General features: G+C 45.0%; 1 protein-coding gene across 3 annotated transcripts in view; it reads left to right on the plus strand.

The window, feature by feature from the left end:
• DACH2 (dachshund family transcription factor 2) overlaps positions 1-22,262 on the plus strand; it is a 433,391-nt gene that overhangs the window by 402,910 nt on the left and 8,219 nt on the right. For all 3 annotated transcript variants that reach the window (XM_048514020.1, XM_048514022.1, XM_048514021.1), the window contains 4 exons: positions 6,646-6,791; positions 9,379-9,526; positions 12,982-13,125; positions 15,230-15,295. In XM_048514020.1, coding sequence (XP_048369977.1) covers positions 6,646-6,791; positions 9,379-9,526; positions 12,982-13,125; positions 15,230-15,295 — 504 coding nt within the window. The remainder of the gene's footprint in view (positions 1-6,645; positions 6,792-9,378; positions 9,527-12,981; positions 13,126-15,229; positions 15,296-22,262) is intronic.

Consider the following 22,262-nt stretch of genomic DNA (forward strand, 5'->3'; position numbering starts at 1 on the left):
TCAGGAGAATGGCAGTGCTACCGATTGATCCATCTTTCTACCCTCGTCCCCAGTGATTTCTTCTTTATTATTGGGAAGAATTTGATATGTGTCTACTGATGCTCGTCTTCAGTGAATCATTTTTACCATTAAAAATAATTCGGTGTTTTGAAGACACTTTTTTTTTTGCCCGTTCAAACATCTTATTTGTTTATTTTGTTTTTTTTGAAAACCCACATTTTCCAAGGCAGAAGTCAATCACGGTTTCTGCCTTGGGGATATTATGCTAAAAATGTGGGCTTTCAAAAAGTAAAATAAGTACATCAATAAAGTATCAATCATAATATTACTGAAACGGTTGAAGTGCAGAAAACATAATGAAGCTGCAAGTTCAAACGGCAGCCCAACTGAGCACTAATTACTGTTTCGCAGGTACAGTCAGCATTTGAAATCTAATCTGACTTCTTTATATTAAAAAGAGGGAGGGCTGCTTTAACAGATTGAGCACCTGGATCAGGAGGATTGCAAGGGGGAAACAAAGAGGGTAACAACCAGTGGTGGGATTCAGCCGGTTCGCACCACTTCGGCAGAACCGGTTATTAAAATGGTGCTTGTAAACAACCAGTTGTTAAATTATTTGAATCCCACTACTGGTAACAACCCCCTCCCCATGTCTGTCACTGCTAAGCTTACACTGGAAGGTTCTTGCAGTAAATGGTCCATTGTGCAAGGAAGGGCTGCATTTGGGAGGGGGCCCTCCTGGTCTCGCCCACCAGCCTCTGCCGTGCACTCTCCCAATAGAGGCGAGGAAAACAATTACAAGTTTGCATCTGATGTATCTCCGGCGGGGGGGTGGGGGGGCACTTTGTTTTTCGGCTAAATGGGTGAGCAGAGGCCAGTGAACCAGCAAGTCAGCTGATGGACCAGTTAGTTGCTTCTCTAGTTTTACATTAGTTCACAAAGGTTTTAGGGCGCTCGGGGAACTGGGAACTGCGTTATCTAGTGTGTAAGCAGCATCACTGATCGGATCGTGCCGCTGGACAAGGAAAGAAAAAAGGGAAAGGGGCGCACGACACGAGACGATATAAATCACCCCTTTAAAGCTGAATCCAAAGTTTGATTTAAAACTCAGCCCATGGATTAATCAGCTGCTCCTCAGAGCAGCGTTCATTTTGACCCTTTGCATTCAGAAGGTGTAATTAAGAACAGCCGGGGTTTTGAACGCAGCAGCTGAATTGCAAGGTGAAAGCTGTAAATTTGGGGGCTCTGGACACCTGCCTGGTTAGGAGGAGGGATCCTTCCTGTCTCGTTGATGAAAAGGACGGCTCACCTCCTGGCAGAGAGGCAATGAAAGAGGAGGAAGCGGAGCAAGTAAGTCATTGAAGGCAGAGAGCCCTGTCCTTGAAGACCTGAAAATGTATGTAAAGTACCATGAAATCATGACAGGAAGTGGAGAGGTGGAGGAGACACTTTCAAAGGATTTTTTTTAAAGGAAAGTCTCATGATAGGAGGATCAGCTGGCACTAATAGGGTAGGGGACTCTTAAAAGCAGACCTTCACAACACACACACACCCCACCTTTTAACGGGGATAAAAAGACTCAGATCTTAGGAAGGGAGTTGTGACCGTCAGAAGAAGCTTATGCCCTGAAAATCGTATTGGTCACTAAGGTGGTAACTGGACTCCCATCCAAATGATTACTCATTACCAGACTGTTTTCCATGTATTCTTATTTTCCAGGCATACGTAGTGTCCCTGGCTTTCCACTCGCTTTGGTTCAGAAGGCACTAATTACGGACAGAAATATGCCCCTTCCACAGAAGTGGAAGCCCCAAAGAGCTTTAGACTCGAGCCATGTTGGACATCAACACCTCACAGATATGACTTCATCAGACACTTAGAATTGCATATGAACTTATCTAAACATCCAGACAAGTTGTACTTTTTTATTATTACAAAATTATGCTCAAGTTTTCAGCACTTTTTATCAGACTGGATTATAAAGGTGGTGGAGTGGGGTAAGAAAGGGTGTTGAGGTCTCTTGTTTGCATTTGATGCAGGGAGAATGGATTAGATCACAGGTGTCAAACTCGTGACCCTCCAGATCAGGGGTCTTCAAACTATGGCCCTCCAGATGTTTGTGGACTACAATTCCCATCAGCCCCTGCCAGCATGGCTAAGTGGCAGGGCTGATGGGAACTGTAGTTCATGAACATCTGGGAGGCCATAGTTTGAAGACCCCTGATCCAGATGTTATGGACTACAGTTCTCATCACCCCCTTGATGGGAACTATAGTCCATAACATCTGGAGGGCTGCTAGTTTGACACCTGTGTATTAGATGAAGGGGTGCTGCGTAGAACTGGCCTGTGAATATTGATTGATGCATCCCAGCTAGGAGTCATTCCTAGTTCTCCAGACACTTCTGTGGAAGGGGCATCTTTCTGTCCTTTATTAGTGCCTTCTGAACCAAAGCAAATGGAGAGCCAGAAACACTATGTATATTGTCAAAGGCTTTCACGGCCGGAATCACTGGGGTGCTGTGTGGTTTCCGGGCTGTATGGCCGTGTTCTAGCAGCATTCTCTCCCGACGTTTTGCGTGCATCTGTGGCTGGCATCTTCAGAGGATCCTCTGAAAATGCCAGCCACAAATGCCAGTCACAGATGCAGGTGAAACATCAGGAGAGAATGCTGCTAGAACACGGCCATACAGCCCGGAAACCACACAGCACCCCAACACTATGCATGCCTGGAAAATAAGAATATATGGAAAATGGCCTCGTAACGTGTCAGCCTGGCAGACCACTGATGCAACTGCTTACCGAGACCCTTTTAACTGGGCACGCCCGGGACTGAACCCTGGAACCTTCTGCCTGCGACGCTGATGCTCTGCCACCAAGCCACAACCCCTCTCCGTTTGTTTCATGTTTACTTGAACGAGAGCGTCATGATGTATTGGATCCCCACAGTGTTTTTAACAGTATCATTTCGGAGGTTGCATCCCATTCATTCCCAGGCATTTCACTTTATATGCCCTGCAAATGCAATCTCTTTTTTTTTAACCTGCCTGGCTTGCCGATTCATCTGTGCTCCATGCTAGAAATTAAAAAGGATGCCCTCTAAATAGATTCCAGGATGTTATTACAAGGCATGGCAGGTTAAACAAACAAGCTCCATAAAAGCAGTTTTCATGTTCCTCCGATAAATGGAAATGTTGCTTGTAACCTTGCTTCGGTAACAGTTGTTCTTGTTTATTTCCTGTTTCTCTGGTCGCGTTGCATGTATCTGCAAATGAAGCTTGCTTTGTTTTGCTTTGAAATACATATGTCCTGAATTCATACCCAGCAAAGCCTTTGTTTCCCCCATCTACAGAGAAAGAACAATATTAACCTTCTCTGCTTGTTTCGCGATGGCTTTGGTAATTAAGATTTCTTCTTCTTTGAAAGGTCTTAATATATTTCTGATTTCCTGTGTGCTTCTTTGGAAAGCCCCCCCTGCCCCAAGGTAGACACCATTCAGATGTGAAGACCTATTACAAGATTGAAATAGATTTCTAATGCTTATATCATTCATCTTCGCAGTGTGTGATTTCAATCAGGGAGAAAAATGATGGATTGTTTGACAGGGGTGGTTGTGGGGGGGTTTCCCCCCTTCCTCCACCCATAGACGCTAAACCATAATACTCTTCCCCCACCCCCAGTCTTTCGCAGCTATTACAGACTTTAACATGCAATGTGACCTTGGTCGAAGAGCATGTTTGGTTAGCACAAAAAACTTAATCATAAGAAGTCATAAGTAGAATCCTTCTTTACTGCCCCCCTTTTTTTTTTCGAGGACTTGGAAATTTATGGCTTGTGAGACAGGTAGGATATGAACAATGGGCCAAATGGAGTGCAGGGTTATCTCATCTGTGTGAAAACGGCTGCTGAAAATCGATGTGACCTCTGCTACGCTGTCATCCCAATTCCCACCCTCCGTGTCCTATTTGTCTTTTGGTGGGAGCTGAGATCTGGATGCTGTCTCTCTGTGTCTCTCCTGGGCCAGATTATCAAAATGAATCATTGCCTGTATAGCTCTTATATTTCTATTTATTTTCCTGCTGTTGACTAGCTCTGGTGAAATATGATTTCTTTTTGCATTTGATCCTCACCGCAGCCAGCAGCACCTAATTTAGCCGTGTCTATCTCTTTAAAGAAGACTAATACCATTTTGAAACTTCAATCTACTCTACGGCAACATTACAAACCATAGACCGTACGCCCCGTCTGCCCAGTCAATATGAATTTTCCTTTCAGCCATTTTAATGGCATTACTCTCCACCCCCAGCCCTTTCCTCAAATAGTTGAGGCTGCTAGATTGTTTTAAGCAGTTTATACACAATTCATTCATTGCTCTCTCTCTCTCTTTCTCTCTCTCTCTCTCTCTCTGTTTCTGTTCCCTTTATGTTCAAAGATCCCTTTTATTTACTGTGCTTCACAGAGGAGCGATTTTGGCACCAGTCGCTCATGCGAGCAAGCAATTAATTTTCAGAACTTGACCCTTAATATGAAATATTTAAACAGAAGGGATTGTATATAGTCTTTGACTCGGAGAGAACTCGGTGTTCTCGTGTGTAACTGGAGGACTTGGGGAGCGGGACGGGGAGAGGTTGGTTATACCTTCTTCTGAAATATTAATGGAATTGACACGACGAGGCAGATTCTTATTAACAACTTATTAAAGTAATCATTGGCGCTTAATGTGCTCCGAGTGAATGCTAAAACACTCCCTAAGCAGAGATTCAGTAATATGAAAAAGTGACTGTCGCTTCTGGGTTATGTGTCAGGTATCCAGAAACACGCCAGCAAGCGTCTGTAAAATGTCTCTGGGAGCTTCTGTCCAAAATGGGTAATACAAAGTTAATTGAGCTGATCTGGTGTTTGTCATGATCCCGACTGAGTGGGCAGCTCCATCCACCGTTGAGTCGCCCCTTGAATGAAAACTTCAGAGAAGCTGTTGCGAATAGAGGATCTCCGCAACTGCTTTGGGGGCTCCACTCCCACTTGAATTATGCCCCCACTGGGGAAGCCAATGGGTTTATAACGCCATCTTCCTTTCCTCCGTTTTATCCTCTTATGAAAACTCCACAAGGAAGGTTAGGCTGAGAAATAATTGTTCTTCCACAGTCACCCAACGAGCGACCATGGCAGAGTGGGCTACCATGACACAAATGTGTTGTGTGGTGCAGTGGCCCACCAGGTGCTTTTGGGAGCAACAGTCGCAGAAGGCCGTTGCTTTCACATCCTGCACATGAGCTCCCAAAGGCACCTGGTGGGCCACTGCGAGTAGCAGAGTGCTGGACTAGATGGACTCTGGTCTGATCCAGCTGGCTAGTTCTTATGTTCTTATGTTCTTATGTGCAGTGGCGGGAGTGTTGGATTAGGATACGGGAGACCGAGTTTCAGTCCCCGGTCTGTCATGGCAGCCCATTGGGTGACCTTGGGCATATAATTCTTTCTCAGCCTAATCTACCTCGTGGGGCATATAATTCTTTCTCAGCCTAACCTACCTCATGGGGTTTTGATGTGAGGATAAAACAAAGGAAGGGAAAAGATGTGATATGGCGCCCCTGTTCGATTCCATCAAGATTATCCTCCTATGGAGGAGTCTGATTGCTCCCTAGGGGAGGGTTTTAAAGGAAAGGATTCTCCAGGTGCCTTTATTATGAAATTACCGCTGTTTTAATGAAACTCAGTGTGTTTTAATGTTGGAGTTTTATAGGCTGCTGTTGTTTTATTTGTATGGTTTGCCCTAATTTATTGTATTAATTTTGTTGTACACCGCCTGGAGCCCCTCGGGGATAGGGCTGTATAAAAATCAATCAATCAATCAATCTTTTGGTTTCCCGATTGAGGGGAGGGAGAGAAATAGCATAAGTAAACTGCACATTACATGGATTTCTAATAATCTTCCCTCCAGTTCCCTTTTTTAAAAAAACTCAATGCAGCCTGAAGGAGACTGTCTGAGCCAAAAGACCCATGGAGGAAGGGTGGCTTATTATTTTTCATGACGTTGATGCTCAAAATCACCCTTCCTGGGTTTTGCTTCCTGTGAGTGGAAAAGAAGCTGGGGGTGAAGGTGGCTGGATTGAAAAAAAAGGGGGGTTTAAACAGTGTGGGGTGGTGGGTTAAGAGCAGTGGACTCCAATATGGTGAACCAGGTTTGTTTCCCTACTCCTACGTATGAAACCTCTCAGCCCCACCTACCTTACAAGGGGGTCCGTTGAGGGGAGAGGAAGGGAAAGAGTTTGGAAGCCGTTTTGAGGCTCCTTGTCGTAGAGAAAAGTTGAGTCTAAATCCAGAAATAGTGAAAGCTCAGAGTGGGTGGCTTTAAGTATTAAATTCATAGGGTTATCCAAAAATAAAATCATTGTAATACACTTCATTATGCTCTTGTTGGAGACAGGTTGGTTTTATGAATCCAAGAAACAAATAAAAACTACCAGATGTAGAATGTTGCTTTTCTTTCTGCAGAATAACTCTGCTTATAATCAAAATATAACCTGGAGAAATCCTTTCCCTATCCTAGACATTCGTCTGAGCTCACTTTTTGTTGTCTCCTTCATGGTCAGACAGTGAGAGGTTAGAGGAGACACTTTCTCACCTTCCTTCCTATCTTTTCATTACAGAAGAGGTCCAGATTGCCATCCCAATCATGAAACCAACCTTGGAAAAAGTCCAACTAGCTGGACAAGCTTTGCCGCCTGGCTTCCCTACGCCTTTTCTCTTTGCTGATGGGCTGTCATCGGTAGAAACTCTATTAACCAATATACAGGTAAAAATGCTCCTGTGATGTTTCCCCCAACCCTATGAAGTTTGCCCTGAGCAGGGAAGTAATTGAGATCTGAATGTCTAGATTATAGATGTCAAACTCGCAGCCCTCCAGATGTTATAGACTACATTTCCCATCATCCCCTGCCAGCATCAGTACATAACATCTGGAGGGCCGCGAGATGGTCCTTCATGTTGTGGACTATGCCGTAACCCAGAATGGGCACTGGCACCATTTAGGAAGGGGGCTTTTTTATTTAAGTTATATTGATTGTACGATCTATTCCTGTCTTTAATAATCACCCAAGGTGGCTGACAAGAGATCCAAATTAACATAAGAACATAAAATAGGACAAAGGATTTTTCATAGGATATCCATTATAGACATAACACATTACTAAACATCAAAACTGGTATCAGTTAAACTCATAATTCAAGGGCTTCCCAGAATGAAAATGTTTTGTGTCTCTGCCAGAAGGCAGTCAGTGGCGTGGCGGGGGGGGGGAGGTCCCTGGGGCAAAATGGCACCCTGGCCCCACCCCGTGGCACTGCGGGGGGGTGAGACTCAGTCACTTCTTGGAAGGAGGAGGGGCGTGGCTGGGCCACGGTGCAACGTGCGCACTCCGTCCGGGCAAGCCTTGGCCCGGGCAGCATGCACACGTCACACCAAGGCCCAGCCATGCCCCTCTTCCTTCCTGGAAGTGTGGGGGTGATTTTTCTACACACACACCCAATGTGACTCCCATGGCGGTACCCAGGGCGTTTGTCCCCAGATGTCCCTGTGGCAGCTGCGTCACTGGAGACAGTGCCAGTCGGGCCTCTTTGGGGAGGACAAGTACAAGTACAAATACCTTCATTGGTGTAAAATGTAAAAATACACATACGTATACATATAGTCAGAAACATTTAGAGGTTAAGATGGTAAAAGTTATGGTTAAAATTGATGTTATAGAAAGGTAAAATTGGTGATTATGTCATATCCTTGTTCACAATTCTTACAAGTCTTCACTTTAAAATTTTTAAGATTTCATTTTTCAAGATTTTGTTTTTTAAGATTTTGTTTTTAAAATCCATGAGAAGTACCGAGTTATCAAGTTTCTATGCTGTGGATCTCTATCAGACAGGAGGAGAGCAAGTTGTTTCTTTTTTCTCTGAGTTGTATTGACCTGAGCCACTGGGGCAATAACTTTCACCTTAAGGAAAGAAGTTCATAATCTGGATTCTTGTTGGTCTCTCCTTGGACAGAGCAGGTTTTCTTAAGATAACTGGGCCTGAAGTAGAAATAAAAGCAGAAACAAATTAGAAACAGGAGTAGAAACTTTGGACCCAAGCCATTTGTGGTGCAAGCCGAAGCATAGAACACAGAAGTCAGTGGGGTTACAAAGGTATAGTTTAGCTTACAGTGACCTTACAAAGGAAGCCAGCACTGGTAGACTAGTGATCTGTCCGGTGAACCCCAGTCTGGACTCTGGCTGCTGCATTTTGTACCAGCTGAATTTTCCAAATCATCTTCAAGGACAGCCCTATGCAGAGGGTGGGATATTAAATCAAATTAACAAATCAAATTAAATACATTAGGCTCATCTGGCTATTACCAAGGTGTGTCAGCTAGTCTGCCACAGGTGGGAAACCAGCCTAAACTGCTTACCATTAGCATCCTGGGATGCTAATGGAGCAGCAGTGGCGGAGTGGCTAAGAGCAGTGGCAAAGAGCAGGTGCACTCTGATCTGGAGGAACCGGGTTTGATTCCCAGCTCTGCCGCTTGAGTTGTGGAGGCTTATCTGGGGAATTCAGATTAGCCTGTATACTCCCACACACGCCAGCTGGGTGACCTTGGGCTAGTCACAGTTCTTCTGAGCTCTCTCAGCCCCACCCACCTCACAGGGTGTTTGTTGTGAGGGGGGAAGGGCAAGGAGATTGTAATCCCCTTTGAGCCTCCTACAGGAGAGAAAGAGGGGGATATAAATCCAAACTCTTCTTCTTGTTGTGGGTTTTCTAGGTTGTATGGCCGTGTTCCAATAGTATTTTCTCTTCAGGAGCCTTCACACGGCCATACAACCTAGAGAACCCACAACATCCTATTGATTCCGGCCATGGAAGCCTTTGACAAATCTTATATTTTTATTTACATAAATGTTACCAGCCATTCAGCCCACTGGGCATGGTGACCCTGAGCTATGTGCCCAGGTCACACTATAAGTGAATGTAGATTGTGGAGGAATAGCTGCTTTTAAGCCCAAGAAGGGCTTTATGTTAGTGCAAGGAGCCAGCAACGGCAGCCTTTGATAATAACTGCCTGGATCCCAACCCCCGCCCCCTTCTCTCCTCTGAAATCTTTTTGCAATAGCTGTTCATCATCCTAGAAGTTAATGTTTTGCTTCTCTGACAATAAGGTCAACCAGTGAGTGCCCCCCGAATGGCTATCAAGTTGAGAATGACCAAAATAAAAGAACAGCAAATGTCCCCTTGCCTGGGCTCATTTTCTGCAGGTCTTTTAATAGTTTCCCTAAGACCCATTCTCTGCTCCCTTCGCTCGTGGGTCATTTGCGGGATGCTATTTTCAATAGGTGTTGCATGTGCCTGTTTTACAGGGGTTGCTGAAAGTTGCTGTAGATAACGCTCGCGTGCAGGAAAAACAGATCCAGCAGGAGAAGAAAGAGTTAAAGATGGAGCTGTGTCGGGAGAGAGAACTGAGAGAGAGCCTGGAAAGGCAACTCACAGCCGAGCTACAAAGCAGAGGTAAGCGGGGCTGGGTGGGGAACTGTCGATCTGTCACATGCAGTTGTCGTTATCTTGGAGCCCTCTCTACTTCGTCTCCACCAAACCCATCTTTTCCTCGCAACCCCCAGTTCTGAATCTTCAGAGTTTCACCTCTTCTCTGCTTTACTCTCCCTTGCCTTATCACAATCCTGCCAGAAAGCAAAGGTGAGAAGCGGATGCTGGGAAATTGACTGGTTCCCCAACGCGCTTTCTTAGCCTCCACCAACAGCAGCTTCTCATAGGGTCACAACCACGTGATGTACCCCGCCATCTTGACCCACTGATTCACAGCAACAAAGATTTTACTTGCTTGTTTGCTGAACTGAAACCTTTAATGGCATTCAAATAACAACTATAATACATACTTTAAAAAGATTCAGAGGGAAGTCTGTTACACACTGTGTCCAGCTGTGTCCAGACTTCCCTCTGTAATACACCTCTGAAGATGCCAGCCACAGATGCAGGCGAAACGTTAGGAACAAGATCCGCCAGACCACGGCCACACAGCCCGGAAAACCCACAACAACCAGTTGAATCCAGCCGTAAATGCCTTCGACAATACAGTGGTGAAGGACATGATGAACTGACTCTTCACAATTCATGTTACAATCCTGGACACCCTGATCTATAAATATACAAAGAAAAACAAATCAAAACTGTACTTATTTGCATGACTGTTCGTTTCAACCAATGTGCCTTTGGTTGGGCTCTAAGAGTTTGGTTGGGCTCCTAATCATTCATATAAAAATGTACATGACCCTTGAAGGCTGTTGAACTTTGCTTGGCTTATTAGGAAATTACTGATGAATGAGAGGATGCTGACATCAACCGTAATATCCATTGTGATATTCAGTGCTATGGTTTCCAACCGCCAGTGTGGAAGTAGACATCTCCACCAGCTCAAACTGCTACTTTTGTCAGCCTTGGTATGCTCAGCAGGGTCATCCCAATGGTGGTGGAAAATGCCATTGAGTCATAGCCAACTTACGGTGATCCCGTAGACCAGTGGTTCTCAACCTGGGGGTCGGGACCCCTTTGTGGGTCGAACGACCCTTTCACAGGGGTCGCCTAAGACTCTCTGCATCAGTGTTCCCCATCTGTAAAATGGATAAATGTTAGGGTTGGGGGTCACCACAACATGAGGAACTGTATTAAAGGGTCGCGGCATTAGGAAGGTTGAGAACCACTGTCGTAGACCTTTCAAGGCAAGAGGCCAACAGGTGGTTTGCCATCGCCTGCCTCTGAGTAGCAACCCTGGACTTTCTTGGCGGTCTCCCATCCATGTACTAGTATCCAACCCTTCTTAACTGACAAGATCAACCATAACCTGGGCCATCCAGGTCCGGGTATTGTCCCAGCACCCCTCTTCAGTTTTTTGGGAGGCGGTCAGTAAATACGTAGGTTCACCATCACCACTACTACTCTGACTAGCCATGGATTGTAACCTGCATCTCCACATAGCCCTGGGCTGCTCTAACATGCCTGGTTCAAGACCTGCTAGGTTATGGCTGCACGCTCTGATCCAGGTGCCCAGGTTCATCCAGGGCACCTGCTAAATCCATCAAACTCAGTGGGCATAGAAAGCTACAACGCCTCATAGGCCTGCACTACGAGAAATCACTGAACTGTACAGACAGCCTTTTTTTTAAAGTTTTATGCATATCATTTAAAACCAATTTATACCAGCACAATAAATAAATTTACCAATGTAAAGTTTGTTAAAGCATTTTTAAAACACATCATGCTATATAGCTTTATTGCACAATAGCTACGAAAATAATCTTTAAATTGGAAAACAATGTTCTGAATATAGAAGAGACTCTAAAGGTCAAGTCCATAAGAATTTTTGAAAGTCACACTTTCACAGGATATCAAGCTGAACAGGTGATTCTTTTGGCCCAGTTTCCAAAATACTTGAAAATTACTACTTAAATACTCTAATACACAATTGCATTATTGTACCTTGAATATAAAGCCAAACAAATCTGACTGACTTTATATAAAGTGCTAAAAGACATTTCTGTGTTACCATTTTTACTAGCTTTTGTACGAAGGATCATCTTTGTAGGATAGATATCCCTGTAGGCATTGTGTAAAAACAGGTAATTCTAACTGAAATGCATCTTGCCATTTTTCTAGACACCTTTTTTAGGGTTGAGCTGCCAGCCAATATTGTCTGCAGAGGCATAGCTCCAAGGGGGCCAGGGGGGCATGACGCACTGGGCGCGGGCCCCTGTGGGGGTGTGGTGAGGACATTCCGGGGCATGGCGGGGGCGTTCCAGGACGGGGGTGTTCCAAGCACTTTCCCCCCTTGCTATGCCTCTGATTGTCTGTTCCGGTATTGAACAACACCTGCCCATGGGTCATCCCATTTAGAGTCAAGACCGGGTTCCTTAACTCTTTCCTTGTAGCCACACAACAGCTGTGGGGACCATTTGTTTGAAAATCAAGGTGAGCTCGATGGAGCACGGTACAGTAGCATGGCAGGAAGAGGCCATTTTGCTATCTCCCTCTGCATCCCTGATGTGAAACAATGTCAGAAGGGGAGTTGCTTCCCCATTTTTTTTGGCTGCTCCATATGCGGTGTTTTGTTCTTTTGGAGCAGCCTAAAAGGGGAAATAACTTTCCTTCTTGGTGCCATTTCTGGCCAGGAGTGGAAGGCAAGAGTCCTCCCCCCACCCCACTCCAATATCATAGTTCCCAGCTGAATCAGTTTCCCAGACTTGGGTCTTTTAAGAAACGTAATGTCTAATTACCCAAGTGGTATTCCCGATCTACAATGAGTGCCGTTTGTGTACGTGTGTGAAAATGTATGCCAATAATTATTCCATGGGCTGATGTATAAACAGCTCTTATTAATAGGCAAGAGCTAAAAATTAATTTGAAATGTGAATAATATTTCAGAGTGTGTTGCCATTCCTGCTCAATAACATTTGAAACATGGTATAAACCAGTGCTGGCGAACCTATGGCACTCCAGATGTCCAATTGGCCATGCTGGCAGGGGCTGATGGGAATTGTAGTCCATGAACATCTGGAGTGCCATAGGTTCGCCACCACTGGCATAAACCCCGCATTGCCCTTGCTAAGCATTCTATCGTGGTCACAGATTGGCAAACTGGGATGATATTCAGGAGTAAAACATCACAGCACATGGAAACAAAGCGTTTTTCTTTCCTGTGAATCAGAGGATATGTGATTTTCAAATGGAAATAGATCTGAAACACAGAGCCAGGAAATGTTCATTTTGATGTTAAAATGAATAGCCAAAAGCATCGCCATTATCTAATTTCCATGAACTGTGTCCATCATAAAAGAGAAAGTGTAGCTCTGTAAACCAAAGCTGAGCTTGAATGGCAACAGAGAAGTGTGCCCTCCGTGATCTCAAGGAAGGTTCCGTTGATGCTTTCAAAATGATGCTTTTTCATATTTCAGCAACAATTCAAAAGCGCTTGAAGAAAGAAAAGAAAGCCAAGAGGAAATTGCAGGAAGCCCTTGAGTTTGAATCGAAGAGGCGGGAACAGGTGGAGCAGGCGCTTAAGCAGGCGACATCGGGTGACGGTCTCAGGATGCTAAATGGTAATGTGCTAGTTGGACTTTGTGGTAGAACTTAACAGCAGCCCAGTGGCAAGTCATGTGATTTGCATGCAGCAGGTCCACGGGTCCATTCCAGTTATCTCCAGTTAAAATGGTCTCAGCTAACAACACCTGGCTGCAGTGAACAACATCTGGAAATGACCCAGTCCTTGAACTGGCTGAAGAACATAAGTCAGCCAAGGTATCGAGAGAACCTGTTAACTTGTAGCAAAAGTCCATTACAGAGAGCCATCACAAAGAGCCTAAAAATAAGTATCCAGTTAACGTCTAGGTGAGAGCCAGCATGTTGTGGGGGTTAAGGGCAGGTAGATTCTAATCTGCAGAACTGGGTTTGATTCCCCACTCCTCCACCTAAGGCTCATTCCGCACATGCAGAATAATGCACTTTCAAACTGCTTTCAATGCTCCTTGAAGCTGCGCGGAATAGCAAAATCCACTTGCAAACAGTTGTGAACGTGGTTTGAAAATGCATTATTCTGCGTGTGCGGAAGGGGCCTAAGTGACAAAGGCTTATCTAGTGAACCAGATGTGTTGCCACACTCCTAAATTCTTGCTGGGTGACCTTGGGCTAGTCAGTCCTTCGGAACTCTGTCAGCCCCACCTACCTCACAAAGTGTGGGGGGAGGAAGGGAAAGGAGCTTGTAAGCCACCTTGAGTCTCCTTACAGGAGAGAAAGGTAGGGTGTAAATCCAGACTCCTCTTCTCCTTCTTCTTAAAATGGTCTCAGCTAGCAAGCATTGAGAAAGATTTTTCGCTTTCTCCATGCTGGAATTTCCAGCCCTCAATGAATATCAGTAAAACACTGTATCAGAGGCAGGATGAACATGAGTCTGTGTCTCATAGGTAGAGCCTTGATAGTTACCCACATGATAACACTTGTCTAGTGTAAATCACAAGCATAAGGTGGTGGAGGGACCATGCCACAGTCTTTGTTTTCACAAGGTGCCAATTTCTGTCACTGCCATTGCCCGTTCGAGTGATCTCAGATGCCGGGGAGGACATTTCTCCTCTTGAGGAAAACGGCAGTCCATCAGAATAGTCAGCACTGAGCTAAGTGGAGCTGTGGCACAAGGCAGGTTCGTAGAGCTGGGTGGATCCATTTTAGGCAGCAGTGAGCAACACCTGAAAATGATCCAGTCCTCGTCCTAGCTGAAGAGCATCAGTCAGCAGAGGTAGCCACAGAATCTATTGTGTGTAGCAAAAGTCCATTACAGACCATCACAAAGTGCATAAAAATAAGTCATTTGTAACAACACTAAAGTGATTGAATCTAAAAATACTCATTGCAAGCTAGATTTCAAAAGCAAAGGAAGAGCAAAGCAGCGCAGTTCTGTTTGAGAGGGAAAAGTCATGCGTGCTTGGGCACAGTTTGCATGCTTTTGAAAGTCAACATATACAGGCAGAGGTATATCTAGGGAAAATGTAGCCCGGTGCAAAATCTGAGTGTCCCCCCTCCCCCTTGTGGGAACCCCACCATGACCAAACAACTTTTTTTGCACCAGAAGTCAGTGCATGGACCCAGGGGGAAGGAGGAGGGGTGTAGGGGGTGATTTTCTGCCCCCCACATGATGAAATGGCTGCAGCTCGGGGACATTTGATCCCATATGTCCATCTGGACAGTACGCCCCTGTATGCAGGAGAGTTTCCTACCGTGTTTCCCCGAAAATAAGACAGTGTCTTATATTAATTTTTGCTCCCAAAGATGCACTATGTCTTATTTTCAGGGGATGTCTTATATTTCTGTGTTCTGTTCGTCGGGCGTGCTTCCAAACAAAAACTTTGCTACGTCTTACTTTTGGGGGATGCCTTATATTTCTCACTTCAGCAAAACCTCTACTACGTTTTATTTTCCGGGGATGTCTTATATTCGGGGAAACAGGGTAGTTGTTCTTGGTAATAGCATGACCCAGTTGCCAACTGGTTGCCTGGAGAGTGTTTGAAACATAGTGCAAAAGTAATTCCCCCTCTCTGTGGAAACACCTCTTCCGTGAAGAAGATCTACCAAGACTAAATACTGGTCCAGTTTGAGTGTATCATCCAAATATAGATGAGCAATTGTGTGCATATTTTTGACTTGATCTTGCAGATGCTGGAATCCCAGAGATGGAAGTAGAACACAATGGAACCCAACATGACAGTGCAGCAATGCAAGGTACGTTATGGGGCACATAGGATTTTACTTAAATAACTGGCAGTATATCAGAGACAGGTCCACAACGGGGCAGAAGCCAAGCAAGTCCACAAGTGTCTTTTATTGCCATCAAGCAGAATGGCCTGAAGCATCTGCGGGAAAAAAATATGGATAGCCTTTGTCCAAGGGAATGTGTCTTAGCCATCTTCAGGAATCTCTCACATGGGCAGTGCCAAGTGTTGGGTGAGAAATGGTCTTTGTCCATAGGTTGTCCAATAGGAGATCAGGAGTGTGATAAAGATTATAGAGTTGGAATAGTTTGTCAGCATGACCCAGGCTACCTTGGTACCGTCCCATCTTAGAAGCTAAGCAGGGTCAGTCCTGGCTAGTGCTTGAATGGGTGGCCACCAAGGCATGCCAGGTCACTGTGCAGAGGAAGACAATGGCAAACTACCTCTGCTACAGCCCCAACCAAAGCCCTCGGAAGCGGGTCACAGCGCTGCTGCAGCCCTGCCCTGCCATCTCCAAGAGGGCTTTCCGGCGGCACGGGGAGCACAAAACACACCCAAAGAACTCTGTCACCAGGATTTATGCCACCCAAAAGGTCAATTAACTCAAAGGTCAATAAACTCAATATAACATAAACTTATGTCTATATTTTCTTGTTTCCAACCCGTACTCATGCGCTGAACCATAAGCACACAATGATAAATACAATATTTGCCTAAATATGACTCCAATATAGAAAATGATCGCACAAGATTCAAACACATGTGATGGTGTATTCCGCAATAAGGTACCCAAAGGGTGGCATAAGTCCTGTAAAACAGTTAATTATTTAGGATGAATGGCAGTAATGGAACTGCTACATTTAAAAAAATTGTTTTACCATAATGAGGCAGACTTCTTCTTTTGCATGTTCATACCCTGCTTAGTTTTTTATGGCCACCAACTTTCACGGCTTGCGAAAGGATCAGAGCTGCTTAAATGTTGCCTGTATGTATTTCCCGCAGAAGGGCACTTTGTGGGTCCAGAAGGTGCTTGAAGCCAGGAAAACAGAACTGGGGAAAGAATTGAAAAGGCCACAACCCTGACCGCAATCAGAGATCTCCATTGGTACAATTAAGCAGTGTAAAAAAATCAAACTTGAGAATCATGCCTAAAGATCTCCATCAGTGCAATTAAGCAGTGTAAAAAATCAAACTAGAAAATCACACCTAGAGATCTCCATCAGTGCAGTTCAAACTAGAGAATGACACCTAGAGATCTCTATCAGTGCAAAAAATCAAACTAGAGAATCACACCTAGAGCTCTCCATCAGTGCAGTGAAGCAGTGTAAAAAATCAAACTAGAGAATCACACCTAGAGCTCTCTATCAGTGCAAAAAATCAAACTAGAGAATCACACCTAGAGATCTCCATCAGTGCAATTCAAACTAGAGAATCACACCTAGAGCTCTCTATCAGTGCAAAAAATCAAACTTGAGAATCACACCTAGAGATCTCCATCAGTGCAGTTAAGCAGTGCAAAAATCAAACTAGAGAATCACACCTAGAGATCTCCATCAGTGCAGTTAAGCAGTGCAAAAAACCAAACTAGAGAATCACACCTAGAGCTCTCTATCAGTGCAAAAAATCAAACTTGAGAATCACACCTAGAGATCTCCATCAGTGCAGTGAAGCAGTGTAAAAAATCAAACTAGAGAATCACACCTAGAGATCTCCATCAGTGCAGTTAAGCAGTGCAAAAATCAAACTAGAGAATCACACCTAGAGATCTCCATCAGTGCAGTTAAGCAGTGCAAAAATCAAACTAGAGAATCACACCTAGAGATCTCCATCAGTGCAGTTAAGCAGTGCAAAAAATCAAACTAGAGAATCACACCTAGAGATCTCCATCAGTGCAATTCAAACTAGAGAATCACACCTAGAGATCTCCATCAGTGCAGTGAAGCAGTGCAAAAAACCAAACTAGAGAATCACACCTAGAGCTCTCTATCAGTGCAAAAAATCAAACTTGAGAATCACACCTAGAGATCTCCATCAGTGCAGTTAAGCAGTGCAAAAATCAAAATAGAGAATCACACCTAGAGATCTCCATCAGTGCAGTTAAGCAGTGCAAAAAATCAGACTAGAGAATCACACCTAGGCGAACACTTACTGACAAATCAGTGGCCCGACCTGGAGGCGTGTAAAACGATCTCCAGGCCGCCGATATGAGGGGCAGCTGCAGCAGCAGCGGCGTCATTCGCGCCGCCAGCGGAAGCCTGAAGCGGCGTTCCCCAGAGCGCTTCCCAAGCGCTCTTTTTTAAGCAGCTGGCGTAACCGCTACCCGGCGAACAGCAGCAACTTCATGCCACCTCCCCACCGGCTCACCTTGTCCCCGGCCTCCGGCGTCATGAGCCTGAGGTTGCAACCCCCCCCCCTCGCGCTGGAGCAGAAGCGGCGCCCAGAGGCAGAGGCATGTCCCCAGGCAGCAACGCGGCGATGCGGGCTTTCCGAAGGTGGCAGTCAGCTGAGCGCCGGCGCTCAGCGGCGCCGGCTGCCAACTGCTTCAAGGACCGTCCATGCGGGGCCGGTCCCTGAGTGTCTTTGGTGTTGGCGCAATCGCCCGGCCTCGCAATCAAACTAGAGAATCACACCTAGAGATCTCCATCAGTGCAGTTAAACAGTGCAAAAAATCAGACTAGAGAATCACACCTAGAGATCTCCATCAATGCAGTGAAGCAGTGTAAAAAATCAGACTAGAGAATCATACCTAGATTTTCTAGGCCCTGTGCTAGTGTGATTCCACCTGCATTCCAATATGTCTATCCCGGGCTCCCTCCTTATGAAAGACGAGAGCATCACAAGGATGTCCAGCACACAGCTGGGCTGTCAGGCTGTTAAAAAGCTGCTTGTTTTGCGTCCTGTTCTGTTTTGAATGCTGTAACTCACCAGCGGGCTGCCGGCCGCATCCAGAAGTCCTTTTTTTATCAACCAATCTCCGTTTCCCATAAAACAAACATACTGGGTGTCATTAAGTGCACCTTCAGATCAATGATTTTTGCAAATGACATTCAAGTACCATTCGAGTGGTGCCTCTTTTTTTGCTGATAAAAGCAAATTAAATTAGCACAACTACAAGCGGCACTGATAAAAAAAAAAAAAACACGAGCCGAACAGCAGCACCATTAGCTAACAAAGTAATATTTTCTCTTTACTGCTTTCTGCCATTTAGTTATTATCCTATTGGAAATCTAATTATAATCCTTTTACTCCCCAGTCAAACTTCACAGTTTTTGCAAGCTTAGCACTGACATGCGATTTCATTACATTTGATTGCTCGCGCCCAGATTGACTGAACTTCACTGGGAGACCTAAAAGCCCTCTCAGTTTCTCAGATTCCCTGTTTGCACATTACGGCAACAGCTCCTTTAATTAATTAGCATGAACAGCAGTAACATGAACTGCTGAACAGAAAATAACATCATTTTATGATCGCGGGGAAGCTTCTCCTTTTGCATGTTTATACCTTAGTCAAGTTTTGTGTATTATGATCTTTCCCTGCCGGTGGGCTGCAGGTTCCAAGAAAGGCAGAATTCACCCAGCATTTGACCTTCCGTTTCTTTTTTTCTTAAAAAGAAGGTTCCGGATCTTCTATAAGCAATAAAGATGTCCAGACCGGGAGTGCAAAATCTTTGTAAGGGAAATCATAGTTACTGCAAGCGTACAGTGTAATCTGGCCAAACACTGAACTCTTGCTGGATTTCGGCTACAAAAAGTTTAAACGTGTGCGCTGGAAATCCGTGACAAACCGTCTGCTTTGGCCGAACCAATTTTCTGATCCTGCTTATGAGGAGAGGCTGCAGCGTTTGGGACTCTTTAGTTTGGAGAGGACACGTCTGAGGGGGGATATGATCGAAGTCTATAAAATTATGCATGGGGTAGAAAATGTTGACAGAGAGAAATGTTTTTCTCTCTTTCTCACAATACTAGAACCAGGGGGCATACATTGAAAATGCTGGGAGGAAGAATTAGGACTAATAAAAGGAAACACTTCTTCACGCAACGTGTGATTGGTGTTTGGAATATGCTGCCGCAGGAGGTGGTGATGGCCACTAACCTGGATGGCTTTAAAAAGGGCTTGGATAGATTTATGGAGGAGAAGTCGATCTATGGCTATCAATCTTGATCCTCCTTGATCTGAGATTGCAAATGCCTTAGCAGACCAGGTGCTCGGGAGCAGCAGCAGCGGAAGGCCATTGCTTTCACATCCTGCATGTGAGCTCCCAAAGGCACCTGGTGGGCCACTGCGAGTAGCAGAATGCTGGACTAGATGGACTCTGGTCTGATCCAGCTGGCTTGTTCTTATGTTCTTATGTTCTTTTTGCAGCATAATCTTAAATTGTATTGAAGAGCAGGGCTTTCAGCTCTATTGTGAATTCCACCCCCCCCCCCCACCCCGACCTGAAGGGTACCCATGGTCTGCTTCTTTTTAAAATTTCTTATGCTTTTGTGCTTCTGGAGATGCCTTTTCAAAATTGGGGTTTGTGTGAACTGGTAAATTTGCATCTCTGAGACCCATATCTGTAATTGTGCTTAGATTCAACAACAACAACAACAACAACAAAGAACCTTTATTGGCATAACAACATTATATACACAGATCCACTTAACCAAGTAGAGGGAAACTAAAATAAATGTACAGGTAGAGAAGGCTGATGTTCAGGATTTGCTCCTAAAGCGCTGTTTTGTATACAAATCCCAAAATTTGGTGACTGCATCGTTTGCATCACTACTGGGGCTGTCCAACAGAAAGGTAATCTTTTGCAAGTCAGATGCATACTCTTTTTTGAGTAGCAGGGGTGACAAGTATTTGACTCTGGGTACTGTGTAAAGTGGACAGTAAAGTAAAATATGGTCTATAGAGTCAACACAATTCCCGTTGCATATGCGTAGCCTTTGGCGGTAAGGGGTTTTAGTGAATCTCCCTGTTGATATGGCTGATGGAAGGGCATTGCAACGGGCCAACAGTGCTTAGATTAATATCTTCAGTTTAGTAAGCCTTTATTGGCATATGAAACAAAACAGTATATAATACAGTTAAAATTATAAAAGCTTAGATTAATATAAAGGTGCCGTGCAGCTCGTGCTGCTGACCCATTTGCATGCTAGTGATACTCCTTTTTGACTGCTGGTAACAGATATATTATGTTGGTTGTGGTGGGTTTTCCGGGCTGTGTGGCTGTGGTCTGGTGGATCTTGTTCCTAACGTTCCACCTGCATCTGTGGCTGGCATCTGTGTGTAACATCAGTGTGTTACACACAGACTTCCCTCTGTGATACACCTCTGAAGATGCCAGCCGCAGATGCAGGCGAAATGTTAGGAACAAGATCCACCAGACCACAGTCCCACAGCCCGGAAAACCCACCAGAACCAGTTGAATCCAGCCGTGAAAGCCTTCAACAAGATATATTATGGTTTTCTGGCATATCTTTAACTGAAAGAGCCACTACCTTCTTGGCAGGACAGGCTACTGTAGAAGAGGTTTTAGCAATATCTAACGGGGCAGAAGAAGAAGAAGAGTTTGGATTTATATCCCCCCTTTCTCTCCTGCAGGAGACTCAAAGGGGCTTACAATCTCCTTGCCCTTCCCCCCTCACAACAAACACCCTGTGAGGTAGGTGGGGCTGAGAGAACTCCGAGAAGCTGTGACTAGCCCAAGGTCACCCAGCTGGCGTGTGTAGGAGTGTACAGGCTAATCTGAATTCCCCAGATAAGCCTCCACAGCTCAGGCGACAGAGCTGGGAATCAAACCCGGTTCCTCCAGTACTCTCTCAGTCCCTCTTGTCTCACAAGGTGTCTGTTGTACTAAGGGGAAGGTAAGGTGACAAGCTGCTTTGAGACTCCTGAAAGGTACAGAAAAGCAAGCTATATAAAAACTCTTGTTATTGCTGTTCTTCAGTTGGAGAGCAAAGGCTTCTAAAACAGTGAATGTACACCATTTGCCACCCAAAGTTAACGATTTGAAGATTGCCAAGGGGGGGGGGGGAGATATGCTCCCCAATAAAAATCAGTGGCCTATAAGCAGTCTAGTCATTCAAAACGTGTGATTGGTGTTTGGAATATGCTGCCACAGGAGGTGGTGATGGCCACTAACCTGGATAGCTTTAAAAGGGGCTTGGACAGATTTATGGCTACCAATCTTGATCCTCTTTGATCTGAGATTGCAAATGCCTTAACAAACCAGGTGATCAGGAGCAACAGCCACAGAAGGCCATTGCTTTCACATCCTGCACGTGAGCTCCCAAAGGCACCTGGTTGGCCACTGCGAGTAGCAGAGAGCTGGACTAGATGGACTCTGGTCTGATCCAGCTGGCTTGCTCTTATGTTCTTATGTTCTTAAAAGATGCACATGGTACAGCTTTCTTAGACAGTAGGACTTCAGGATGGTAGGTGAGGGATTTGTGTGTGTGTGTGTGTGTGTGTGTGTGTGTGTGTGTGTGTGTGTGTGTGTGTGTGTGTGTTCATGCGTGCATGCACACGCTGTTGCCACTCCTACCCGGGATTTGGCATCCCTATTCCAGTTGCTTACACACAGAACTTGTTTGAGGTGTAACTGAGGGAGCACTGAAATCTAAGTGGGGTAGTTCCAAGAGGGCTCTACCACATACTTGTTTTAAACCCAGATTAGCCCTCAGAGGGCATGCTTGGGTCAAGATTGACACACTGGAAGTGTCTGTGATCTGCATACTTCTGCCATGGTCGCCACACATACTTCGGTTGTGCAACACCAAAGGGTCCCTTCTGCTACTGGAGTCGGGTCCTTGCCTGCAAAATTAGTGTTTCTTCTTCTCTTTCATGGTACCAGATACAGAGCAGAGGGAAACCTCTATGCATGTAATAACTACCCTGTTAGGAAAGAAAATATCATCCAAAAGGGAAATTACCATCATTAACGTAGGATTTGGCTCATAGGCAAAACTGTGAGATCTTTATTCATGTT

The sequence above is a fragment of the Sphaerodactylus townsendi genome, linkage group LG13, assembly GCF_021028975.2.
Source record: "Sphaerodactylus townsendi isolate TG3544 linkage group LG13, MPM_Stown_v2.3, whole genome shotgun sequence".
Classification (NCBI taxonomy): domain Eukaryota; kingdom Metazoa; phylum Chordata; class Lepidosauria; order Squamata; family Sphaerodactylidae; genus Sphaerodactylus; species Sphaerodactylus townsendi.